We start from the raw sequence: 25583 nt of genomic DNA on the forward strand, positions 1-25583 counted from the left end.
TCTATTATTTCCATCAGGAGGGTAAGCAGATTATAAATTTGATTAAAACAAATTAAAAAATTGCTTCCAGTAGCACCTTAGAGACCAACTAAGTTTGTTCTTGGTATGAGCTTTCGTGTGTATCTGAAGAAGTGTGCATGCACACGAAAGCTCAGACCAAGAACAAACTTAGTTGGTCTCTAAGGTGCTACTGGAAGGAATTTCTTATTTTATTTTGTATAAATTTGATGATAGCCCACCACTCCCCCACCTGACGAGAAGCTTCCAAGCAGGACATGAAGGAAAACCCTCCCTCCCTCCCTGCCATTGTTCCCCGACAACTGACATTCAGAGGTAGTTACAGGTAGAGGTAGACTGCCTCTGACGCTGGAGGTTCTACCTCACGCACTTATCCTCCATAAATTTCTGCAGACAAGCAAAAGGAGGTCGTGCCTGGCTCCAGCAAGCTCTGAGCCCTTCCCCAGCCTCCCCGCCCACTTCCCTATAGAAATCCACTGCAGGGTGCACAGGGGGGGGGGCAGAATTTCGCTTTCACTTCCCCGTCCTCTCCTCGGAGTTTCCCTTTTTGTTAGGCTCTGTTTGTGTGCGCCTGTTATAAAAGACTCAATGAGTCACAAACAGGAAGTGTGCTTGGGGAAATTCCCAAGCCTCCTGCCTGCGGTGCGAACCTACTCCCGAGAAGCCCCATAAGGGACCTCGACGAGAGGCGATGTAAACTTCCGAGAGGAAACCTGTAAGAAAAGCCAAACCGGCTGCCCTTTCCTCTTCTTCTTATCTGCTCTTTGAAACCTATGCTCCTAGTGGGAAAGTTTTGGGATAAAGTGCTGGACTATACAGTATATGGCAATATGGCATCTGAAGAAGTGTGCCTGCACAGGAAAGCTCATACCTAGAACAAACTTAGTTGGCTCTAAGGTGCTCTGGAGCCTCCAGTACTGAGGCTCCAGTACTTTGGCCACCTCATGAGAAAAGAAGAATCCCTAGAAAAGACCCTGATGTTGGGAAAGATGGAGGGCACAAGGAGAAGGGGACGGCAGAGGACGAGATGGTTGGACAGTGTTCTCGAAGCTACTAACATGAGTTTGGCCAAACTGCGGGAGGCAGTGAAGGATAGGCGTGTCTGGCGTGCTCTGGTCCATGGGGTCACGAAGAGTCGGACACGACTGAACGACTGAACAACAACAACAACAACAAGGTGCTCTAAGGTCCCATCACCTCCTGGCAAATAGAAGGGGAAGAAATGGAGGCAGTGAGAGATTTCACTTTCTTGGGCTCCATGATCACTGCAGATGGTGACAGCAGTCACGAAATTAGAAGACGCCTGCTTCTTGGGAGAAAAGCAATGACAAACCTAGACAGAATCTTAAAAAGCAAAGACATCACCTTGCCAACAAAGGTCTGTATAGTTAAAGCTATGGTTTTCCCAGTAGTAATGTACGGAAGTGGGAGCTGGACCATCAAGAAGGCTGATCGCCGAAGAATTGATGCTTTTGAATTATGGTGCTGGAGGAGACTCTTGGGAGTCCCATGGACTGCAAGAAGATCAAACCTATCCATTCTCAAAGAAATCAGCCCTGAGTGCTCACTAGAAGGACAGATCCTGAAGTTGAGGCTCCAGTACTTTGGCCACCTCATGAGAAGAGAAGACTCCCTAGAAAAGACCCTGATGTTGGGAAAGATGGAGGGCACAAGGAGAAGGGGATGACAGAGGATGAGATGGTTGGACAGTGTTCTCGAAGCTACTAACATGGGTTTGGCCAAACTGCGAGAGGCAGTGAAGGATAGGCGTGCCTGGCGTGCTCTGGTCCAGGGGGTCACGAAGAGTCGGACACGACTGAACAACAACAACTATGATTCTATGATTCTATGAACTATCAATATGACTGTGCAGGAAAAAAAGCTAAGATTTTAAGAGGAAAACATTCTTTTGAATTATATAGCTGTAACTATCAATATGACAAAAACAAAATAAAATAAAAAATTCCTTCCTGTAGCCCCTTAGAGACCAACTAAGTTTGTTCTTGGTATGAGCTTTCGTGTGCATGCACACTTCTTCAGCTACCTTCAGATCAGTGTGACTGTGCAGAAAGAAAGCTAAGATTTTAAGAGGAAAAACATTATTTTGAATTATATATCCGTCGTATAGAAGTTGACAGCGGAAATGGATTCCACATGCCCTTATTGTGGCCAACAGACTGAAATGGATGAATTGGAGGAATAAAAGCAAGATCCTCCTTAATCAGTGGATTGGCGATATGACGGAGGAGAAGAAGAAGAAGAAGAGTTTGGATTTGATAGCCCGCTTTTCACTACCCAAAGGAGTCTCAAAGCGGCTCACATTCTCCTTTCCCTTCTTCCCCGACAAGAAACACTCTGTGAGGTGAGTGGGGCTGAGAGACTTCAAAGAAGTGTGACTAGTTGCCCAAGGTCACCCAGCAGCTGCATGTGGAGGAGCGGAGATGCGAACCCGGTTCACCAGATTATGAGTCCACCGCTCTTAACCACTACACCACACAGAAGTGGACGGGAGGCACCCTGGGGCTCATCTAGACCAACCCTTCGCTGCGCGGAGCTTCTGCTGCCACACAGGCTCTATGGCTGGCTGGCTAGCTGGCTGGCACAATCCTCTAAAAGCCTCTGTGCCCGGGTTCAGCGGGAGGACAGAGAGAAATTAAGGCAACCGCTAAGTGATGGGTGCAAATTGATTAAAAGCAGCTTTCGATTTCAGCGGGGCTGCCGTACGCCCACCCACTCAGACGGCTTTCAGGGGGGCGGGATGAGATGGATTTGTGGCCATGATAATGGCTACGGCAGCATAGATTTGTGGAGTTGGAAGGGACCTGAGGGTCATCTAGCCCAACCCCCTGCAATGCACAGATCACAGTTAATAGGACATCCATTGTGAGAGGCAGTCTACCCCTGAGGGCAGCAGCAGGTGGCTGCTGCTGGACTTCCCTCTCGGGACATCAGCTTGGCCATTGCTGCTGCTGCTGCTGGGCTCTTCGTCGGTTCTTTGTCCGTCTCTGCCTCTTAACCAACCAGATGCCAACCAAGCAGGATCCGACAGCGGAGGCACAACAGAACCCTCTTGCCTAGGAGCCCTTTCTAGCCTTAGCCCCCTCCTCTGAATCTGTCTAATTCCCCTGCGAAGCCGTCCAGGGTGATGTCCAGCCCCGCCTCCTGTGGCAGGGAGTTCCATAGTTCAACTCTGTATTTGGCGCACTGTCTGCACGTGCAGGTCCAGCAGGCTTCCTTGAGACCGATATGCACAGCTGGGAGCCTTTTCCGCTTGTGAATTCTTCTTAGCAATCGCGGAAAGGGCGTCATTTATTCCTGGAAATGCGAACTCTCGCGGGATTAAACGGGAGCCCGGGACTCGCCTTCTTTGCAGCTGCTGCATCAAGCAGAGAAAGGGCTCGCCTGTTCCCGCGCATGCGCGCTCCGCCCGCCGTGCCCGGGGCTGCCCTCGCTCCCTCCCCCGCCCGCCTCGCGCGCCATTGCGCCACCGCGCAGAAAGGGACTCGCGCCGCAGCGAAGCCCCAGAGCGCATGCGCCCCGGGCGGGAGGGGGGAAAGAGTAGGAGAAGGAGCGAGACGCATGCGCAGTCGTCGTCTCCGGGCGTAGCGGGAGCCATGCTGACTTCACCCCCAAAGCGAGACCTCGGCGGGGGAGGGGGGCGGCGCTCGATCCGGACCCCCCGTCAGGCGGCTTCGCCGAGGCGGATGATTTTTCTCCCTCCGCCGATTTGGCGCTTTTTACTCGGTGGACGGGCAAAATTGCCTCATATATTGCCCCCCCTCTCTTAAAGGATCATCCGGGCATTTTTCTGATGGAACGTCAGAAGGCGGTCGCGTGACGGCAGGGAGCCAATCAGGAGGCGATGACGTCGGCGTCACTTCGGATTCCCGCCCGGCCATGGCGGCTGAAGCGACCGTTGGGTTGATTTTTTTTTTAAAATGGGTGTTTTATTTCTTATTATTTTGTCACGTCGCGGGGGCCTAAGTTTGGCCGGAATTTAATCAGGATGGGCCTCGTCGCACCGGGCCCGCCAAGGTCGCGCGCCTTCTTCCTTCTCCAGATGGCGACCAATGAGGTGAGTCCTTTTTGTCCACGTGACACTTCTGGACGAGTGAAGGCTCGGCTGGCTGGGGGATGGGGAAGGAGAGGGATCTGCCAGTCAATTCTCTTGCTCCCGCCTCCGGTGGCGCAAACTGGCCAATCAGAGGCGGTGACGGGCGGTGGCTGTTTAAAGGGCCAGCTGCCTGAAATGAAGGGAGAAGTTGGCTGTCACGTGGCACCTGACAATGGGACCCCTATTTTTTATGTGGGGGGAGGAGGGGCGTCTTCGGAAGAGGGGGGGGGAAACGTGTCCCCCCCTCTGTCTTGTGGCTCATTCCAGGCTTCTTTAAAGCTACAATGATGCAGAAGCTTCTAGGAATTGGGGTAAATCTCAATATGACAGGTGGGGTTTTCTTTTGCAATGATTGGGGGGGGCTTCGGGGGCGTCTCTTGACCTTGCTTAAGTCGGGGGGGGGTGCTTGCATCGGGGTGGGGGGATTGTTCGTCTTTTAAAGCAAAAGGGGGGAGTTTGGGGGGGGGAGCTGCCTTGCAAAGGAAAGTGGTGGTGCTATCCTTTGGGAGGGGTGGGGGGGACGTAAAACCTCACCCCCCCTCGATATTGGGGGTGCCTGGGAGAATGTCCTGTGCAGCAGAGCGTGGGGTTGACCTTGGCACCCGTCTGTTTGACCTTGAGCTGTTTTCTCTTTCCATGCCCCCCCCCCCCAATTCCCACGTGGAGGAGCCCAGACAGCCTCCCAAAAGAAGCAGAGATCTGGGCTGGAAGGAGCAAAGATGATCAATGTGGGGTTGTTGTTGGCTTTTTTGGTGGGGACTATGCGAGAGAAGGGCGTTTTCAATAAATCTCAGAAACAAGAGGCTGCAGGATGGGGAGGGGGGGGTGTCCTGAGCAAGCGGGGGGGGGGCGAGCGGGAACAGTATTTCAGACATGGTTGGCGAGGGGGGGCAGCTTTGCCTGGCATGGTTTCCTGCGCCTCCAAAATGGCTGCAGTGAATCTGCTGTGTCATTCCTGCCTGGAGATGGAGGAGGAGGAGGAGGAGGAGGAAGAGGCCTCCTCGCTGGAATAGGGCTGGGCGAGAGCGCAGTGGGGCTGGCGGAGGAAAAGGAGGAAGGGGGCAGGATCTGGCTGTGCCCTCCTACGCTAACCCTCCAGTTTTCTCCCCCCAGTTTTCTCCTCTTATTCTGGAGTCTGGCAGCTGGAAGGCAGCTCTGTGCGCCCGTGCAAAATGGCCGCTGTGGCGAGAAGCAGGGTGGAGGCAGATGGGAGCAGAACAGGCCTCTTGAGCCCCGAGTGTGGGGCGGCTGGGGTTAGGGGGTGTAAAATTCTTACGACACCGCCTCCCCCCCCCCCTTTTCTTAACAGGGCAGCGGGAGGGAGAAAAACCTCCATTTCAGCCCAAAGTGGCGTTTGGCCTTTTGCGCCAGGATGTGACTCATCTCAAAGGACCGTCCCCCCCCCCCCGCTTCTCCTTCCAGAACAATCCAGGAAAAGGAGGGGGGGCTGAGGATATGCCGCCAGTTTGTTGCCCCCCAGTTTCTTCGGGAGGCGGCAGCCTGGACTCAGGTGGTGGATCCAGGTGGTGGATCCCTACAGCTGTGACACCCTCCCTTTTTTTCTTGTAGAGAGAGATCCCCTCCTGGAAAGAGGAGCATCCTGGGACCTGCCCCCTAGATTAACCGGCCCCCTTTCCACGCCCTCCCGAGAAGGGAAACCAGGCAGGCGCCTCTCCCCATGGAGTGGGGAGGAGGCAGGAGCTGCCAGAGAGGCTCCCCACATGGCCCCTGCCTGGCTAAGAGCTGTGGGGCTGTGTGTAGGGCTCCTGCCAGCACCACCACACCATGGCATGGGGCCGGAGCCTGGGGGAAGGCGACGCACCCCACACCCAGGGGGTCAATGCCAGCCTGCCTCCCAGGAAGGGGCCTGCTCCTGTCAGCAGCTGTTCCAAGGGGTCAGGGGTGCCCAGAGGAGGCGGCTCTGAAATTGGCTCCCCCATTTTTTTCCCCATCGCCGCCGAAATGTTTCTCTGTTGGGCCTTGGGGACACTTTGGCCCCACTTTTGTCTGTGGGCAGGATTTCGTGGCTGCGTTGTGGCCCCCTTGGGGACCCCTGTAGGGGGATGGCGCCCCACAGCCGCTCTGGGGTTGACTGATGGCGGTCAGGGCAGAGGGGCTCCCACTCTGGCACTTGACCTTCGCCCCCTGGCAAGGCAAACCGGGGCCATTGCTGTGAAGCAGCGTTGTGGCGGCGTCTATGGGGCAGGGACTCGGCGAGCGGGCGCTTTTTTTTAATGGAAGCTCCGCAGTTGGCTTGGCTTCTCTTCAAGGTCCCCTCGCTCTGTGCGCCTTGAACTCCTCCTGCCTCGTTTCTCACGTGCAAAGAGTGACGCGCGACGGGGGGGGGCGAGGGCGCCATTTCTCACGCGCGGGGCCTTGACCCTGCTGTGGGGCGTCTTGGGACCCCTCTCGGGGCGGTTTTTTGGACTGTGACTCGGGTGTTTCCACCCCACTGTGAGGGGTTCACCCATCGCCCGCCATTCCCTGGCTGCGCTGAGGCGACGGGGCTTTTCTTGCGTCGCTGTGAGGGGGCTCTTGTTTTGGCGGGAAGAACCACCTGAGGGACGACGTTTCTCCTTTTTTTATTTAAACGCGCCCTGCCATCACTTTCGCGGCCGGTCTGCCCGTGCGGGGAAGGGCGAGAACATTTTTCTGGGCCCGAGGGTCCGCTGGTTCGGAGCCGCCGCTGCCGCTCATTGTTCGCCCTCTCCGCGCCCTGCTTTCTCTGAGCTGCCACAAAATGGCGCTGCCGCCTCTCTCCCCCTCCCTTCCCCCCGCGGTGAGCAGAGAACCACAACAACCAACGGCCGCTTCCCAACCGCCGCCCCGCCCCCACGTGACGGGGCGGCCAATCGGAAGGCAACGAATGGCAGAGCCGTCCAATGCGCGAGCGGGCTGGCGGGGACGACGGAGCAGGGAGGCACAACAGGAGGCGGAGAGGGGGAGCGTGACGGACGGCGAAGTCGCCCAATGGGCGGCCGGCGTCTGCCTCCCCTCCGCCCAGAGGGCTCTCCCGAGCCGGCGAAGGGGCGTGGCTTGGCGGGATGGTGATGTCAGCCGCTGCGCGGGCCAATGGGAGCGCGGGGAGCGTCTCTATAAGGGCGGTCGGGGGCAGGCCGAGAGGCGCCATTTCGCTGGAGCGGAGGAAGGATCCTGGCCTGGTAGCGGAAGAGAGTGCCGGGCTGGGGTGGGCGGACTCAATCCAGATCCATCCTCGCCGGGCGGCCCCCCCAATCGCCGGTCATCGCTGCGGGCGCCAGCTCGGCGGACCCTCCTCCCGGCTTCCGTAGCGTCCTCTTCTCCCCCCCACAACATCCGCCCCCACCTACGCGGGAGGAGAGCAAAGGTGGAGCGCGGCCAGTAATCCCAGTACAATCCAGTGCCATCCGCGCCTCGGACCGCGACGACTCGCCGGGGGAGCGGCGCCTCCGGACGCGGCATCCTCCGCGGAGACGGGCGCGCCCTATATTGCCGGCGCCCCCGCGAGGTGCGAGCCCGGCGGGGGGCTTGCCGGAGGGACCCCCTCCCGCCCCGCCTCAGGGTCCTGCCGCTGCAGCTACAAAGGCCGCCATTTTCCCATTTCCTTTTGCGCCTAGCCGTCGGTCGCGGAGGGGCGAGCGGGCCCCCTCCCCGATGGGGGCCCTGCAGTAGCCGAGCTCTCCCAGCGGCGCCGGCCCGCCTCCGTCCCCGGTTCCTGCTGGGGAGGGGAGGAGGCGGCTGCGCGGCGATGCGGCCCTGAGCGAGGCGGCGCCGGCGGCGTTTTTTCTTCCCCCCGCTGAGGCCGAGACCGCCGAGCAAAGTGGGGGGGTTCCCCGAGGCCACGGAGGCGCCGGCGGCTGGAGCGGGACCGTCCCGGGAGAGAGCCGGGCCCCCGGGAGGAGCTGCTCCTGCAGGAGGCATGTTGCAGAACGTGAACCCCAACGGCAAGTACGTAATCGGGATGCGACGCGCGGAGGGGGGCGGGGGCAGAGGGGCATCGGGGGGGTCGCGCGGCTATTGAGCCCCCTGCCTGCCTGCCTGCATACCTGGCTGTGTTGTGTCACGTGACGGGCGTCGCTTTTTGAACTCGCGCTGCCATTTGCGTCGGACATCTCCATTGCTTAGCAACATTTTACGCCGCCTCCTTTCTTTCCTCCCTCTGGGGAGCGTTTTCCAGCGCTGCAGCTCCAACGCGATCTCTTATTTTCCTTTTTATTTCACACCCCCCCCCCCCCGGTTATTCGCCGTGCAGCGATGAGTTGTAAATTATTTGGATGGCTTTCAGGGGATTTGAGTTGTCTGTGGAGGGAATAGAATAGAAAATTCTTTCCAGTAGCACCTTAGAGACCAACTTGAGTTTGTTCCTGGTATGAGCTTTCGTGTGCATGCACACTTCTTCAGATACACTGAAACAGAAGTCACCAGACCCTTAAATATAGTGAGGGAGTGGGGAGGGGTATTACTCAGAAGGGTGGTGGGAATGGGTGATCAGCTGCTGATCCCCACTCCCTCACTATATTTAAGGATCTGGTGACTTCTGTTTCAGTGTATCTGAAGAAGTGTGCATGCACACGAAAGCTCACACCAAGAACAAACTCAGTTGGTCTCTAAGGTGCTACTAGAAAGAATTTTCTATTTTGTTTCGACTGTGGCAGACCAACACGGCTGTCTGTCTGCTGACTTCTTGCATATTGACCATAGAAGTAGATGCTTCCGCAATCTAGATTAAATAGATTTGTTGGAGGCACGAGTGGCCGCCTTATTTTTTAAAGGGGGTTCCTAGTGTTAAATGTGTGTTTCCGTCCCAGGTAGAAAACGTGCCTTCTGCTAACCTTTCAGTGCCAGCAGTTGAACAGGTTCTTTATAGCAGTGGGTGGGGATTGGTGGGCACAGGAGGGAGGGGATTCCAGAGCATGGTTGTGTCTCTGTGCTTTGGATTTTAGGTAAAATCTGTCTGCTGACTTACTGCATATTCACCATAGAAGCAGGTGCTTCCACAATCTAGATTAAATAGATTTGTTGGAGGCACGAGTGGCCTTCTTATTTTTTAAAGGGGGGTTCCTAGTGTGAAATGTGTGTTTCCGTCCCAGGTAGAAAACATTGCCTTCTGCTAACCTTTCAGTGCCAGCAGTTGAGCATAGCTGCTGCAATCTCCGCCCCAGAGGGCTTTGCATTCTGTGTTGAGGGTAGGAGAGAGGCCATAGGGACATGAGTGAGCGTGGGTGCATGGCAGGGGCTAGTCAAGTGACAGGGCCAGGGCTGGCCAAGCAGGGCAAACAGCTGTGGGGAGGAGAGACCCCCACCCAAGTCCCACTGGTCTTTAGTGTGAACTGGCTATGTGTGTGTCAAGTGACTTTCTGCAGTCATAAGGGCAAAATAAAGAAACAAAACTCTTGTTTTGTGGGGCTTTTTTACCCCTTGTGTGTTGCAAAGCTCGTGCCCCCCCCCTTTTACATGCACACGAAAGCTCATACCAAGAACAAACTCAGTTGGTCTCTAAGGCACTACTGGAAAGAATTTTCTATTTTGTTTCGACTACCCACCTGTAACTGTGAAGGGAATGATAGCATTGGGAGTTGTCTTGTCATGAGATCCTGTAACGCCTTGGGGGGGCAAGACGGGCTTTTGTGAATTGCTTCTCGGTGGCAGGCCCGCTGCCCTTTGATGCCCTCCCTCTGTTTACCAACGTGCTCATTCTCCCGGGCTGGTGGTGGAGCCGCAGGTGTCCTGGGTGATGGGTTGGCAGCTATGCTGGGCTTGTGCATTAAGACAGCAGCCTGTGAATCCAGCTCTGCATTCAGAATGTGCCACAACTGGATCTGTGGGCCGGGAGACAGATCTGAATTCTGCAATGCCCCCCTGTTGTTTTTTCAACTCAAAACCTACTTTGGCTTAACTGCTCCTCCTTTCAACTGGCCGGCCCAATTGTGTGGAGGCCTGGTCAGCCATTCATTCTGTTGTTTCCCTCGCTGTGATAGGGCAGCACCACAGCAACCGGCAATGCGCTCTGTCCTTTTCATCTTATGGGCATGCTGACTATGGAGCAAGCCTGGTGTCTTGTTTTCCCAGATGGTTTCCCCCCCTCGTTGGTCCTGTGGGAAGAGTCCCTGCTCTCTGATTCAAAACACCAATCCTGGGCATCCTTGCTCTACAGAGCGTGCCTAGTTTGGTGGGATTCCTGCAACACCCTCCTGTTTACTGGGCTTCATGACAGCACTTTAAGGGGGAGTGAGTTTGTGGGCAGCAAGTGTAGTGGAAATGCCAGTATGCTGAGGTGCAAGGGGGGGGAGTGGGTGCAGATGGCTCAGGACTTAGGTTAGCCTGGCCTCTGGAGTTTCCCTTTGCTCCTGTTGGGAGCTGGCTTCGCTGCCTTGCTGCACTTAGGGATGTAATTTGGTGTTTCTCTTCGAAGAGGTGACAGAACGGGGACCCTGAGCACTTTTTCACAGATTGGGGGGGCAATGTTACCCCCCATGTTCTATTTGCTGGCTCGTGTGAGGGAGAGTGCAGTAGCAGATCCCGGCTCTTGCCTTAACAGCCCTTCTCTTCCTGTCCTGCAGGATCCTTGGGGAGGGCAATGCAGGTCTGGTGGGTCTGGCAGTCGAGTCTGCGCCGGGGAAGCGGATCCGCAAGCCGTCGCTTCTGTACGAGGGCTTCGAGAGCCCCACCATGGCGTCCGTCCCAGCCCTTCAGCTGGCCCAAGCCAACCCACCCCCTCCGGAGGTCTCCAACCCCAAGAAGCCGGGCAGAGTCACCAACCAGCTGCAGTACCTCCACAAAGTGGTGATGAAGGCCCTCTGGAAGCACCAGTTCGCCTGGCCCTTCCGCCAGCCTGTGGATGCAGTCAAGCTGGGTCTTCCGGTAATGAGCTGCTTCCTTGCCTTGTGGGGGGGGGCTGGGGGCGTGAGGGAGATGAGAACTGGCGGGCGGGTTCTGCTGTGTTAATGATGCCCTTGTTGCTATGGTTACTGGATCACTTCCTGCCTCATCCCATGAACCAAGGTTCTTGTTTGTATCTGGTGTGCTGAGCTGACCTTCTGGATCCTTGAGCTGTACTGTTAAAATTCAAGGTGTTTTTGGGGAGCTCCTTGGGTTGCTCACCCCAGTCAGCAGGCAAGGCTTTTCCATACTGAGGGAAATGTGCCACCTTTGCTGCCTCAGAGTGGGGTCGTCTCCTGTTACCCGAGTTTGAGCTCAGCTGTGTCTCTTCCCCAAACAATCTTAAGGTTGTTGGTTTGGCCAGGAATTTCACCTGGAGTCAATTTCCCTGATTCCCCCCCCCCCCATGTCCCCTACAAAGGTATGGATGAGACAATACAGCCGCTTTTGCGCTCTCACGCTGCCCCCAAATCTAATCTTGTGCCCTGAATGCGTTTTGCAGATTCCCATCCATGACTTTGTAGAAGACATCAAGTGACCCCCCAAATTAAAGGCCAGCACCTGTGGCACCTAAGGAGTTAAAGCCCAGAGGTAAAATCCATCTAGGTTTATGCTTGCCTAGCTTCTTCGTGCACAGCAGGGGTGCTTTTTAGGCAGGCCAGGCCTCTCCAGCCTTGCTGTCCCCTGGGGAGCTTCACTTAACAGAAGGCACCGTTTCTGTACCCCAGGGAAAGAAGCAAGAATCCCCTCTTGGCCTGGCAAGCTGAGAAGCATTTATTTCCTGCTCTTTGCAAGGCTGCATAGGAGTCCCTGCCCTTTCCCCACCTGTAGCCAACCTTTGGCAGGGACCTTTGGATGTGGCGTTGACCAGGAGCCTGGGCAGCCCAGTGGTTGGTGCGGCCTCTGTGCCTTGTTGTTTGGGGTGGCCGACGGCGATGACCATGCGGCTTTGCTTGCTGTTCTCTGCTCCCAGGACTATCACAAAATCATCAAGCAGCCGATGGACATGGGCACCATCAAGCGGCGGCTGGAAAACAACTACTACTGGAGCTCAGCCGAGTGCATGCAGGACTTCAACACCATGTTCACCAATTGCTACATCTACAACAAGGTGAGGGTTTGCGTGTGTGTGGAGGGAGAGGCAGCTGCCGCAAGGCTGGAGGGTGGCTGGAGTGTCAGGGAAGTGGCTGCATAGATTGTGAGGGAGGGGTTGGGGGGGAAGACTCCCAAGGGATGAGGGCACACGCAGGGACTGTGCAGAGCAGCATGCTGACAGCCCCCCCCCCTTCATGCCTTGGTCCCGGCTTCTTTTGGTGCAGCCCACAGATGACATTGTGCTGATGGCCCAGACGCTGGAGAAGATCTTCTTGCAGAAGGTGGCCCAGATGCCTCAGGAGGAGCAGGAGATTGTGATCACCGTGGCCAAGAACAGCCACAAGAAGGGGGCCTCTCGGGCTGCAGGTAATGGCGCGAGAGGGGATTGCCGGGTGGGCTTTGGGGCAGAGGGTGCCTGCTGGCTTGCTTGGGTTCTACTCCTGTTGGGGGCCGTCTGGCCTTTTGGAGCAGGCTGCCAAGAGAGCCAGTGTGGTGTAGTGGTGAAGAGCGGTAGACTCATTATCTGGGGAACCGGGTTCGCGTCTCCGCTCCTCCACATGCAGCTGCTGGTTGACCTTGGGCTAGTCACACTTCTCTGAAGTCTCTCAGCCCCACTCACCTCACAGAGTGTTTGTTGTGGGGGAGGAAGGGAAAGGAGAATGTGAGCTGCTTTGAGACTCCTTCAGGTAGTGAAAAGCGGGATATCAAATCCAAACTCTTCTCTTCTTCTTCAGTTTAACCAAGAGCCACTCTTCTTTTTTTTTATCCCTCCAGCACTCCTGGCAGCAGCCAACGCAGCTGCTCAGCAAGTGCCGGCCATCTCCTCCGTGTCCCACGCCCAGCTCTACCCCACAGACATCCCCACCACCATCATCAACATCCCTCACCCGTCAGTCATCTCTACGCCTCTCCTCAAGCCGCTACACTCCACTGCTACCTCCCAGCCGGTGTTGGCGGTGCCTGCCCCAACGCAGCCGGTGGCCAAGGTGAGTCTGGCAGCCGAGGGAAGGCGGGTGGGGGGGGGTCCTTGAGCTGCAAGGGTTTGTCTGGGGTTCCCCCTCCCCTCCCCCCCTCCAATCTGGCTTGGAAGTCTTAAGAGCCGCGCTCTTGCCCCCAACAGAAGAAAGGAGTGAAGCGGAAAGCGGACACGACCACCCCGACCCCCACAGCCATCATCGCCACCAGCGGCGGAGAGTCCTCTCCCTCGGCAGTCGTGCTGGAGACCAAGGCAGCCAAGATCCCTGCCCGGCGGGAGAGTGGGCGCCCCATCAAGCCCCCCCGCAAAGACCTGCCCGACTCCCAGCAGCACCAGACCTCCAAGAGGGGCAAGCTCTCGGAGCAGCTCAAGTACTGCAACGGCATCCTCAAGGAGCTTGTCTCCAAGAAGCACGCTGCCTACGCCTGGCCCTTCTACAAGCCGGTCGACGCCTCCGCCTTGGGCCTCCACGACTACCATGAGATCATCAAGCATCCCATGGATCTCAGCACCATCAAGGTAGGCAGGGCCTTGGCAACCACAGAGAAGAGGGGGAGAGGAGCAGTGGGTGGGGATTGGTGGGCACAGGAGGGAGGGGATTCCAGAGCATGGTTGTGTCTCTGTGCTTTGGATTTTAGGTAAAATCTGTCTGCTGACTTACTGCATATTCACCATAGAAGCAGGTGCTTCCACAGTCTAGATTAAATAGATTTGTTGGAGGTACGAGTGGCCTCCTTACTTTTTAAAGGGGGCTCCTAGTGTGTTTCTGTCCCAGGTAGAAAACGTGCCCTCTGCTAACGTTTCAGTGCCAGCAGTTGAACAGGTTCTTTATAGCTGCTGCAATCTCTGCCCCAGTGGGCTTTGCAGAGAGAGGCCATAGGGACATGAGTGAGCATGGGTGCGTGGCAGGGGGCTAGTCAAGTGACAGGGCCAGGGCTGGCCAAGCAGGGCAAACAGCTGTGGGGAGGAGAGACCCCCACCCAAGTCCCACTGGTCTGTAGTGTGAACTGGCCATGTGTGTCTTAAGTGACTTTCTGCAGTCATAAGGGCAAAATAAAGAAACAAAACTCTAGTTTTGTGGGGCTTTTTTTACCCCTTGTGTGTTGCAAAGCTCGTGGCCCTCCCCTTTTACATGCACACGAAAGCTCATACCAAGAAGAAGAAGAAGAGTTTGGATTTGATATCCCGCTTTTCACAACCCGAAGGAGTCTCAAACCGGCTCACATTCTCCTTTCCCTTCCTCCCCCACAACAAACGCTCTGTGAGGTGAGTGGGGCTGAGAGACTTCAAAGAAGTGTGACTAGCCCAAGGTCACCCAGCAGCTGCATGTGGAGGAGTGGAGACGCGAACCTGGTTCCCCAGATAACGAGTCTACCGCTCTTAACCACTACACCACACTGGCTCTCCAACTAAGAACAAACTTAGTTGGTCTCTAAGGTGCTACTGGAAAGAATTTTGCCTACCTTCTGTTTCCTTTTCTTTCTCTGTGGGTTCAGCGCAAGATGGAGAACCGGGAGTACCGCGACGCCCAGGAGTTTGCTTCTGACGTGCGGCTGATGTTCTCCAATTGCTACAAGTACAACCCCCCTGACCATGATGTGGTGGCCATGGCTCGGAAGCTGCAGGTGAGTTGATGGGAAGGAAAGAGGGGCCAGTAGCTCTTCCTCCCACCCTCCCTTCCTCCCTCCCCATGACCCAGCCCCTCAGTAGCAGACCTCGAGTCTTTGCTGCTCTCCCGCAGGATGTCTTCGAGTTCAGCTATGCCAAGATGCCAGATGAACCCATAGACATCAACCCCCCCTCCACGTCACTCCCACAGCCGGGCCTCCTGATGAAGTCCTCCTCGGACGATTCCTCCAGCGACGACGACGATGACGACGACGAAGAGGAGGAGGAGGGGGATGACGACGAGAGCAGCAGCGAGAGTTCGTCGGACAGCGAGGAGAGTTCGGACTCGGAGGAGGAGCGGGCCAACCGGCTGGCAGAGCTCCAGGAACAGGTGAGGCAGAGAGAGCAGGGGGCAGAGCGATGCCCCCGCAGGACCTCAGAACAAGAGCAACATTCTCTCTCCCCCCCCCCCAGTGACTTTGAGCCACTGCTGATCAGGGCCATGGATTGAGAAAAGGGCGCCTGCAGTGGGTGGGCTTGGGACTTGGGAGCCCCCTAACCACGTCCCTTTTGCCTCCCCAGCTGCGGGCAGTGCATGAACAGCTGGCGGCCCTCTCTCAAGGCCCGGTCTCCAAGCCCAAGAAGAAGCGGGACAAGAAGGACAAGAAGAAGAAGAAGAAGCTGGAGAAGCGCAAAGGGAAAGCGGGAGGCGAGGAGGAGGCGGCGCCCCGGCCCCACCAGGCCCAGCTCAAGAAGTCCAAGAAGGCAACTGGCGGCGGCAGTGGAGGTGGCAGCAGTGGTGGCAAGTGAGTAGGGCAAGTGAGTGTGCGGTGAGGGGGTCGGGGTGGGGAGACCGGGGCGAGCAGCTGGCTGATGACTCTCTTTCCCCGGCGGATCGACCGTGGCGAACTCCTTGTAGAACAAGCCAAGATGCCTGACAGCTGCCGCTGGCTGGGTCCTGCTCAGTGCGCAAGCCGTGGGTGGGGCCCCTGGGTCTAAGGCGCCCCCCTCCTTCCTATCTCCCCTCCCCAGGAACTCGAAGAAGGCCAGCGCCAAGGCCCTCCCTCCGCCGGCCCCTGTGCTCTACGATTCGGAGGAGGAGGAGGAGAGCAAGCCCATGACGTACGACGAGAAGCGCCAACTCAGCCTGGACATCAACAAGCTGCCGGGGGAGAAGCTGGGCCGGGTGGTGCACATCATCCAGTCGCGGGAGCCCTCCCTGCGCGACTCCAACCCCGAGGAGATTGAGATCGACTTCGAGACCCTCAAGCCCTCCACGTTGCGGGAGCTGGAGCGCTACGTCCTGTCCTGCCTGCGGAAGAAGCCTCGCAAGCCCTACAGCGAGAGTGAGTGGGGGTGACGGGGAGGGGCTGTGCTCTGGGCACCCTGGACCTTCCAAAAGGCCCCTCAGCCCATTTGGGGAGCTGGGCTTCAAGGGCCCCTGGGCAGCCGTAGGGTACCCCACATCCCTTCTCCTAGAAACCAAGGGTGGTTCTGTTAGCAAACGTCCCGCTGGGGCAAGTTGTGAGACTGCCCCCCCCCCAGGTAGGGACAAAGCCTGCGTGCCCTCCTGGCTACTCGAGTCCAGGGGCACATTGATATGCGATTGTTCCCCAGCATGAAGAACTAACACACACAAGCCATTAAGGCTAAACTATTTCATTGTAGATAAGATGCAGAGTTTGTCTCTGCTTGCCAGCTCGGCTGTGCATAATGCATCTAGCATCTCTCTCCAGCCAGAACAGAAAGTGAATGTAAAGTTATCACAAGGTTGAGAGAAAGACAAAACAACTGTCTTTCTCATGGGAAAAACACAAGTCATATCAGCATCGCTGCTGCTTTTGCAGCTCGGTCTGTACCAATATCCTAACAGGTTCCGTGTTTGAATAAGCGCAGCTTTGCTCCAGTGGCTGTCCTTGTGAGGAAAGGGGGGCACCTCCAGACTCCACGCGGCGAATTAGGAAATAATTATTTTTCCAGCCATGTTCCGAAAAGGGATAATGGAGGTGTTTAGGGGTACCTTAGAGACCAACTGAGTTTGTTCCTGGTATGAGCTTTCGTGTGCATGCACACTTCTTCAGATACACTGAAACAGAAGTCACCAGATCCTTAAATATAGTGGGGGAGTGGGGAGGGGTATTACTCAGAAGGGTGGTGGGAATGGGTGATAGGCTGATAAGTGTGGAAAACCTGTTGACGACTCTAAACGGCTGCAGTTAGTCTTGCAGGGAAAGGCAAGGGGTGAGATGGCTAAAGATGGCTTTGTTATGTATAATGAGATAAGAATGTGGAAATCTTTCCAGTCTATTTCTGAAATTTCTTTGTATTAAGACAGCTACTTAAGTAGCTGTCTTAATACAAAGAAATTTCAGAAATAGACTGGAAAGAGAAGTGGCTGAATTGCAACTAATCACCAAACTTAAAACCATGGAGAAACCTGGTCTGAACAAAGACATTGGATTCTTATCCCATTATACATAACAAAGCTATCTTTAGTTACAGGTGGGTAGCCGTGTTGGTCTGCCATAGTCGAAACAAAATTGAAAATTCTTTCTAGTAGCACCTTAGAGACCAACTGAGTTTGTTCCTGGTATGAGCTTTCGTGTGCATGCACACTTCTTCAGAACAGATTCTGAAGAAGTGTGCATGCACACGAAAGCCATCTTTAGCCATCTCACCCCTTGCCTTTCCCTGCAAGACTAACTGCAGCCGTTAAGAGTCGTCAACAGGTTTTCCACACTTATCAGCCTATCACCCATTCCCACCACCCTTCTGAGTAATACCCCTCCCCACTCCCCCACTATATTTAAGGATCTGGTGACTTCTGTTTCAGTGTATCTGAAGAAGTGTGCATGCACACGAAAGCTCATACCAGGAACAAACTCAGTTGGTCTCTAAGGTGCTACTAGAAAGAATTTTCGATTTTGTTTTGACTATGGCAGACCAACACGGCTACCCACCTGTGTTTAGGGGTGTCAGGCAGAGGTCCGAGAAGCGGCTCTCCTCGTGTGGAGCTGGGTAATGGTTGCCCTCCCTCTCGTCCCCAGTGACAGCTGGATGAGGGCCGTTGTGGGTGCAAGGGGAAGAGGAGCTCCCCAATTAAATGCCTTCTTTCCTCCCTTCCTTCCAGCCCTGAAGAAGCCGGTGGGCAAGACGAAGGAGGAGCTGGCCCTGGAGAAGAAGCGGGAGCTGGAGAAGCGCCTGCAGGACGTCAGCGGGCAGCTGAATTCTGCTAAGAAGCCCCCCAAGAAAAGTAAGCCCTGGCTTCTGGTTCCCGGGCCGGCTTCTGTCCTGTCCTTGACCCTCTGGCATGCTTCACAATGTTTGCCCTCTCTCTCTCTCTCCCCCTATGCAGCAAACGAGAAGCCGGAGTCCGCGCAGCAAGTGGCCGTCTCCCGCCTGAGCGCCAGCAGCTCCAGCTCCGACTCCAGCAGCTCCAGCTCCTCCTCCTCCTCCTCGGACACAAGTGACTCTGACTCTAGCTAGGCAGGCTGGCAGAGGTGGCAGCAGCGGCAGCATCAGCCGCCAGGCGGTGGCCGGCCGGCGGCGGCAGCCTGTTCGGAAGAGGTTCTGCAGGACCAGAACTGGCAAGAGAACGACGGCGCAGGCGGACGAGCGGGCTCCCCTCCACCCCCTTCTCCAGCTGGGCACCTGGGGCGGAAGGGCTGTGGCCGGCTGGCTGGCGGCTTCCCTGTCGTCGTTCCCCCCCCCCCTTGGGGCGAGAGCTGGCCCTGCTGTGTTTGCGCTGCGGCACGGGGCACCCCGACTCTGTACAGTTGGCTCCAGCAAGCGTGGGGGGCAGCAGCAATGGGGGGGGCAGTGTTTTCCTGTTTTGGTTGAATCTTAGGAAACAAACTTGTGGTTTTTATAAAAAAAAAAAAGCATTTAGCAAGTTTTGGTTTTGTGACGCTCCGTTCCTGGATGGGCAGGTTGAGGGTGAGGAACTGCGCTGGGGTGTTTGTGCCCCACCAGCTTGGACTTGGAGCCCCGAGGGGGGGAGACAAGACTCTTGCGGGGAGACGTTCCTCCTCTGGCACTCCCCCTGGCTGGCACTCAAGACGTTCTTTTATTTATTTTTCTTGGTTTCCCGTCGGTGGCGTTTCCCTGGGATCTGGAGTGAGTGCAACCGTTTACGTACCTGGGCAAAATCGAGACAGCATGTTCTTCGCCCCTCAAGGGAGGCTGGTTGAGGGGGGAGGGCAGCCCGCTTGAGGTTTTTTTTTTATGTTGACTGTATATTTTTTTTTTCTACTGTTCCTTTTATTCCCCTTGCCTGTGTCCACCTTCCAGGGCTCTGTTTCATCTTATTGTATGTTAAGCCTTCTGGTTCTTTAAACATGTAAATAAAAAAAAAATATTATACAGGCTGGTGTGGATTGAGTGGGGAAGAGGGCAGCGGCGCTTGTCACAGGCAACAGGCAGCCTTCCTTTCAAGGATCCTGCCCCAACTGCTTCCAGCCAGGGCTTCATTCCTCTGCTTTGTAGGGTCTCCTGACCAGCCCCCCTCCCCAGGGAGCTGGAGGAGACTCTCAAGGGCCGTCTAGCACAACCCCCTCAAAAGTGCACAAGGTGCTTCGTTGGACAGTATGTGGTGCAATTAAGGCAGGGCCCAGGGTATGGAAAGCGTCAACCCCAGTAGCAGGAGGGGTCCCACTGCTCTGGAGCGCGGAGCTGCCCTTCTAATTACCCCTGGGGTTTCCAAATATGCCAGGGCGAAGCTTCAGTTTCCCTGGGGAAAAACCAGAACATCACAAATGTGCTTGGGTTTAATGTGCGGTTTCAAACCTCCTATTTGCCTGATGCTGCGGTCACAAACCCACCTTGGTAGATCAGCTTGCGCTGCATGGGGGGTGGGCCTTCAAGATGGTTGTTACGGAAAAACCACAGGGTCACCTGTTAAAGCTGCGAGTCAGAAAAGTGGAGCAAAGGTAGGTACTTCCTCACACATCCAGCCATCAAGCTGCAAGTCCCTCCTGCAGGAAGCGGTGAAGGCGAGGTCTCTTGGGCTTGCGTCCTGCTTCCCATAATAGGCCTCTGGTCAACCACCGAGAAGGAATGCTGGACTAGATCTGCCACTGGCCTGATCCAGCATGATTAGTTATGGCCTAGAGCACCTTTGTAGGCAGAGTCAAGAAGACAGGTGGACTCACCACTGAATTCTGGACAATTCTCCCCTTGCCCACAAATTGATGGGTGGCACAGAGCAGAATCTTGAGGTTTCCCCGTCAGCTTGACACTTTTGCTTTTTGCTGAAGGCCAAAGGTGGCTGCTGCATTTGTGGACAATCTCTGGACACAGGAGCTACAAAAGGCCAGCAGAATGGAGCCCCTTCCCTGGTGGCAAGCCTCTGTTTTCTGGTGGTCACTGCTCTACTCATCCTGCTGCATACAGGAGGGCTTGCCTGAAAGCAATTCTTGCTTGACTGGGGGAGAGGAGGGCAATGTGGGGCTGGATTGTATCCTGCTGTATGTGTCGGGGAAACCCAGTGCCCCACCCATTCTCTCCCCCCCCCCGCCGCCTTTGGCCCTGCCCACAATTGGCCCTCTGCCTGAAAGGGACTCTCCTGCCCTTGGGACTTTGCTAAGAAAAAACAGGTGAGTTGTGGAAATGACACATGGAAACCACTTTCTAAGAGACTCCACCCACTGCATTGGGTCCCCACAGCAGCTTGCTAGATCATAGAATCATAGAGTTGGAAGAGACCACAAGGGCCATCCAGTCCAACCCCTGCCAAGCAGGAAACGCCGTTCCTCATAAGGCATCGTTTCCAGGCCTTGGACCATTTTGGTTGCCCTCCTCTGGACACCTTCCAGCTTGTCAGTATCCTTGAACTGTGGTGCCCAGAACTGGACACAGTCTTCCAGGTGAGGTCTGACCAGAGCAGAATATAGTGGTACTATTACTTCCCTTGATCTAGACGCTATACTCCTATTGATGCAGCCCAGAATTGCATTGAATTTTTTTAGCTGCTGCATCACACTGTTGACTCATGTCAAGTTTGTGGTCTACCAAGACTCCTAGATCCTTTTCACACGTACTGCTCTCAAGCCAGGTGTCACCCATCCTGTATTTGTGCCTTTCATTTTTTTTTTTGCCCAAGTGTAGTACTTTACATTTCCCCCTGTTAAAATTCATCTTGTTTGCATTGGCCCAGTTCTTTAATCTGTGAAGGTCATTTTGAAGTGTGATCCTGTCCTCTGGGGTATTAGCCACCCCTCCCAATTTGCTGTCACCTGCAAACTTGATCAGGATGCCCTCAAGCCCATCATCCAAGTCATTGATGAAGATGTTGAATAAGACTGGGCCCAAGACAGAACCCTGTGGCACCCCACTAGTCACTTCTCTCCAGGATGAAGAGGAGCCATTGATGCGTACCCTTTGCGTTCGGTCAGTCAGCCAGTTACAAATCCACTGAATGGTAGCCTTGTCCAGCCCACATTTTACCAGCTTCTTTACGAGAATATCATGGGGCACCTTGTCAAAGGCCTTGCTGAAATCAAGATAGGCTACATCCACAGCGTTCCCTTCATCTACCAGGCTTGTAATTCTGTCAAAAAATGAGATCAGATTGGTCTGACATGACTTGTTTTTCAGAAACCCATGCTGACTTTTAGTGATCACAGCCTCGGATGCCCCATGTATCGGGGTGGTGACCTCCTTGCACCCCTTTCTCCCCACCCACTGATGGAAATCCAGAGGCATGCTGGAGGTACTCTGCCACGGAGAGGATAACTCAGGATAACAGATAGGCACTGTACTGAGATTTCGGTAGCTGCTCCATACAGTGCCCACCGGTATTATAAGGTGATAGACAGCATGTATGCGGCAGGTTTGCTATGTGCTTTGTGAAGTACGTTTTGGAGCGTTTGTGGTGGTGCAAAGGAAATTTCCTCAACCACAACCCAAAATGTCTTATTTACCTACAACATATTGTTTGCCTCAGGTACAAAACAAGGTGGCAGCCCTAATGCTGAAGAACGTTAATGGGCGAGAGACTGCAGTTCTTTAAAACGTTTTCATTAAATTCTTGAGTGCATCCAAGTCACGGAATCCTTCAAACAAGTCCTATGCAGAGTGAGACTGTACTGTTCTAGGCAATATGGGCTGGGGGGGGGGGGAGAGAGGAAAGGAAAAGGGGAAAGACATCAACATTTCATTCATTTATATAGTATGTGAGCTCTTGTGTCAGCATCAGGTAAACAGGTATTTTATTTTTATTGGCAGTGGGTGAGATCAGAGGTCCCAGGAGGGGGTTGGTTGCAGGACATTCGTCAAAGCAATGCCCAATCTCTCTCTGTGGTGGTGGAGAGAGACCCCCCCATGGCTGTTCACACATGCGAGGGAGCCATTGCCTGCTGCACTCCTGTGTTGGTGCCCGGAGGCGGTTGGAGGATGGATGGCGGCTAACAGATTGAGGTTGAATCCTGACAAGACAGAAGTACTGTTTTTGGGGGGCGGGTGGGTGTGGGGGGCTCCCTCGTCCTGAATGGGGTGACTGTGCCCCTGAAGGACCAGGTGCGCAGCCTGGGAGTCATTCTAGACTCAACAGCTGTCCATGGAGGTGCAGGTTAATTCTCTTTTCAGGGCGGCTGTCTACCAGCTCCATCTGGTACGCAGGCTGAGACCCTACCTGCCCGCAGACTGTCTCGCCAGAGTGGTGCATGCTCTGGTTATTTCCCGCTTGGACTACTGCAATGCGCTCTACATGGGGCTACCTTTGAAGGTGACCCGGAAACTGCAATTAATCCAGAATGCGGCAGCTAGACTGGTGACTGGGAATGGCCGCCGGGACCACATAACACTGGTCCTGAGAGATCTACATTGGCTCCCAGTACGTTTCCGAGCACAATTCAGAGTGTGACCTTGAAAGCCCTAAACGGCCTCGGTCCTGTATACCTGAAGGAGCGTCTCCACCCCCACCGTTCAGCCCGGACACGGAGATCCAGCGCCGAGGGCCTTCTGTCGGTTCCCTCATTGCAAGAAGCAAAGCTACAGGGAACCAGGCAGAGGGCCTTTTCGGTAGTGGCGCCCGCCCTGTGGAACGCCCTCCCATCAGAAGTCAAGGGAATAAACAACTACCTGGCATTCAGAAAATAGCTGAAGGCGGCCCTGTTTAGGGAAGTTTTTAATCTGTGATATGTTAAATGTATTTTAATATTTGATGGAAGCCACCCAGAGTGGCTGGGGAGACCCAGCCAGATGGGCGGGGTACAAATAATAAATTATTATTATTATTATTATTATTATTATTATTATTATTATTATTACATGTGGTGACCGTGCGTGTCTAAACTCTTGGGAGGCAGAGACCCAAATCTGGACCGAGACAAGAGAAATGTCATGTTCCCTACAAAAAAGCCCACCCATCTCCTTTTACCCTCCAATTTTACAAAGGCAAACTCCCATTATGCAAAGGTGGGTTGCAGAACTTCTAACAAAATTTTGCTTAAAAAATAATAATTCTGGTGGTTCCCTCACTGCGAATAAGTGAGGTTCATAGACCATGGAGTTGGAAGGGAGCAAGAGGGTCATCTAGTTGAACCTGCGATGCAGGAATCTTTGACAAGGCGGGGCTCGAACCCACAACCCTGAATGTCTCATGCTCTACCAACTGTGCTATCCCAGGACACAGATCAATTTCAGCTGGTAGCATTGCAAATGATCAGTCGGGAGAATTAATAATCATAATCATAATAATTTTTTATTCATACCCCGCCCTTCCCCGCGGAACTGGGCTCAGGGTGGCTAACACCAATAAAATCACAACAAAAACATAAAACAATTCATTAAAATACTGATTAAAATACAATTTAAAGTTTAATTTAGACTGCAGCCTCATTTTTAAGCAGCCCACCAATCACACCAAAAGAAACATCAGGGTTAAACTGAAACCAACCCAAAGGCCAGGCGGAACAGCTCCGTCTTGCAGGCCCTGCGGAAAGATGCCGCATCCCGCAGGGCCCTGGTCTCTTCTTCCACCAAGTCGGGGCCAGTACTGAGAAGGCCCTGGCCCTAGTTGAAGCCAACCTAGCGTCCTTGTGGCTCGGGACCTCCAAAAAGTTAACATACCAGGAGAGGCGGTCCCTTAGGTATGAGGGTCCTAAGCCGCATAAGACATCAAACATCAAAAACTTCCTGATCCTGCTTCTTTGAGAGACGTTGACAAATTTAGGATTGATGCTCTATCAACACCATGACAAGGAACCAGGCAGAGGGCCTTCTCAGTAGTGGCCCCCCCCCTGTGGAACGCCCTCCCGTCAGATGTCAAGGAAATAAACATCTATCTGACTTTTACAAGGCATCTGAAGGTGGCCCTGTATGGGGAAGGTTTTAATGTTTGATATTTCCATGGTTTTTAAAATATTCTGTTGGGAGTGTAAATGTTGTTGTTAACCTTAACTGAATAGCACAATGATGGCGAACCTTTTAGAGACTGAGTGCCCAACCTGCAACCCCAAACCCACTTATTTATTGAAAAGTGCCAACACGGCAATTTAACCTGAATAGTTCCTTTTTTTCTCTGTGTTTCACGGTTCTTCTTTATGACTGCTATTGTAATAAATAATCCTTCTTAAAGGTTACTGCATTACATTCCTCGTTAAATTATCTTTCAATTGATATACAATGGGGGGGGGGGAGAAGTGAATACAGCTTAGTTCTTGGGTTACTGGCCAAGGGAGCCGGCGTCCAGCTTCCAGGTCACGTGGCCAGCATGACTAAGGCGCTTCTGGCGAACCAGAGCAGCGCACGGAAACGCCGTTTACCTTCCCGCCGGAGCGGTACCTATTTGACGTGCTTTCAAACTGCTAGGCAGAGCAGGAGCAGGGACCGAGCAACGGGAGCTCACCCCGTCATGGGGATTCGAACCGCCGACCTTCTGATCAGCAAGCCCTAGGCTCTGCAGTTTAACCCAGAGCGCCACCCGCGTCCTCAACAGACGGTACCACACTTCTAAGGTTTGCCGAAAGCCCCTCTGTTTGCAAGGCTAGTCTGTAGCCAGGCACCTGCCTAGCTATAAAAGGACCCCAAAAATGTAACCGGCTGAAAAATTGGTCTCAATATAGCATAATTTTACATATAAACAGTATAATGTAGAACTAGAATACAAATATATAAGGATACAAACATTCTACCGAACATCAGAGACATCAAATGTGAGCAATTCCCGCGCAACCCACATAATTCCGATAGAGGTCCCACAGAACAAGAGAGTTAAAGGTGGAAATGATTAATATAGTCTTGCCAGTCCGCAACATAACAGTGTATTTGCCACCAGAAGTATGATAGATGACGTAGAGTCAGGCGATGGTACTATAGTCTCGCCAATCCAAAAGATAAAGGTGAAGTTGCCACGAAGAAACAGTATGTACTGAGCATTGAAAAGCAGGGGAGTCAAACAGGAACTGTTGCGCAGGAGCATGAGGGAGAGGAATATGTGTGTGTGTGTGTGTGTGTGTGTGTGTGTGTGTATTCTGAATATTGTGAAACGAAATACAGATTAATAAACATATTTACCAAATCTACACAAATACTCCGCCGAGTCTGTGACTTCCCTCCATCGCTATTCTTGGTTTTCATATTTTTCATCATTCATCAGCATTCATAGGTTTTATCTCTGGCTTTTAACCAATCATCCAATTATTTACCCTCAGTCAGAGACTCTATTACATATATTCAAACCTGTCAGTTTGTTCACCTCTTCACATTGGATTTTTAAATACTCAACAAATTTACTCCAATTCCAGTCAGCTTCGTCAATTCTAAATACTCCATCAATTTTATTCTCCAATCCTCAATCGTTGGTAAGTGTCTGGATTTCCATTTTTGCGCTAATAGAATTCTAGATGCTGTATATGATATAACTCTCCCTCCTTTATATTACATGTCCAACACTTATTACTCCTTCTTCTGTAC

General features: G+C 54.0%; 2 protein-coding genes across 8 annotated transcripts in view; one reads left to right on the forward strand and one right to left on the reverse strand.

Moving 5' to 3' along the window:
* The first annotated feature begins 3936 nt into the window (after window positions 1–3936).
* On the forward strand, window positions 3937–19033 carry BRD2 (bromodomain containing 2). Of its 7 annotated transcripts, none has more exons than XM_033141788.1 (12): window positions 3937–4093; window positions 10672–10972; window positions 11964–12101; window positions 12310–12451; window positions 12860–13071; window positions 13206–13580; window positions 14558–14686; window positions 14803–15060; window positions 15252–15475; window positions 15702–16015; window positions 17800–17922; window positions 18025–19033. In XM_033141788.1, exons 1-12 carry the CDS (start codon window positions 4089–4091, stop codon window positions 18153–18155), a joined length of 2352 nt encoding a protein of 783 aa, XP_032997679.1. In that variant the 5' UTR covers window positions 3937–4088; the 3' UTR covers window positions 18156–19033. The 7 variants fall into 7 exon arrangements, with proteins under 7 accessions (XP_032997679.1, XP_032997681.1, XP_032997682.1 ...); XM_033141790.1 differs by lacking the exon at window positions 3937–4093 and adding an exon at window positions 4356–4443; XM_033141791.1 differs by lacking the exon at window positions 3937–4093 and adding an exon at window positions 4375–4462.
* A 2246-nt stretch (window positions 19034–21279) lies between these two features.
* LOC117042602 (oocyte zinc finger protein XlCOF6-like) overlaps window positions 21280–25583 on the reverse strand; it is a 43295-nt gene continuing 38991 nt past the window's right edge. The window contains 1 exon segment of the mRNA XM_033142139.1: window positions 21280–21383. Within this exon segment, the coding sequence (XP_032998030.1) occupies window positions 21280–21383 (104 nt within the window).

Source organism: Lacerta agilis, chromosome 2, assembly GCF_009819535.1.
Source record: "Lacerta agilis isolate rLacAgi1 chromosome 2, rLacAgi1.pri, whole genome shotgun sequence".
Taxonomy (NCBI): Eukaryota; Metazoa; Chordata; class Lepidosauria; order Squamata; family Lacertidae; genus Lacerta; species Lacerta agilis.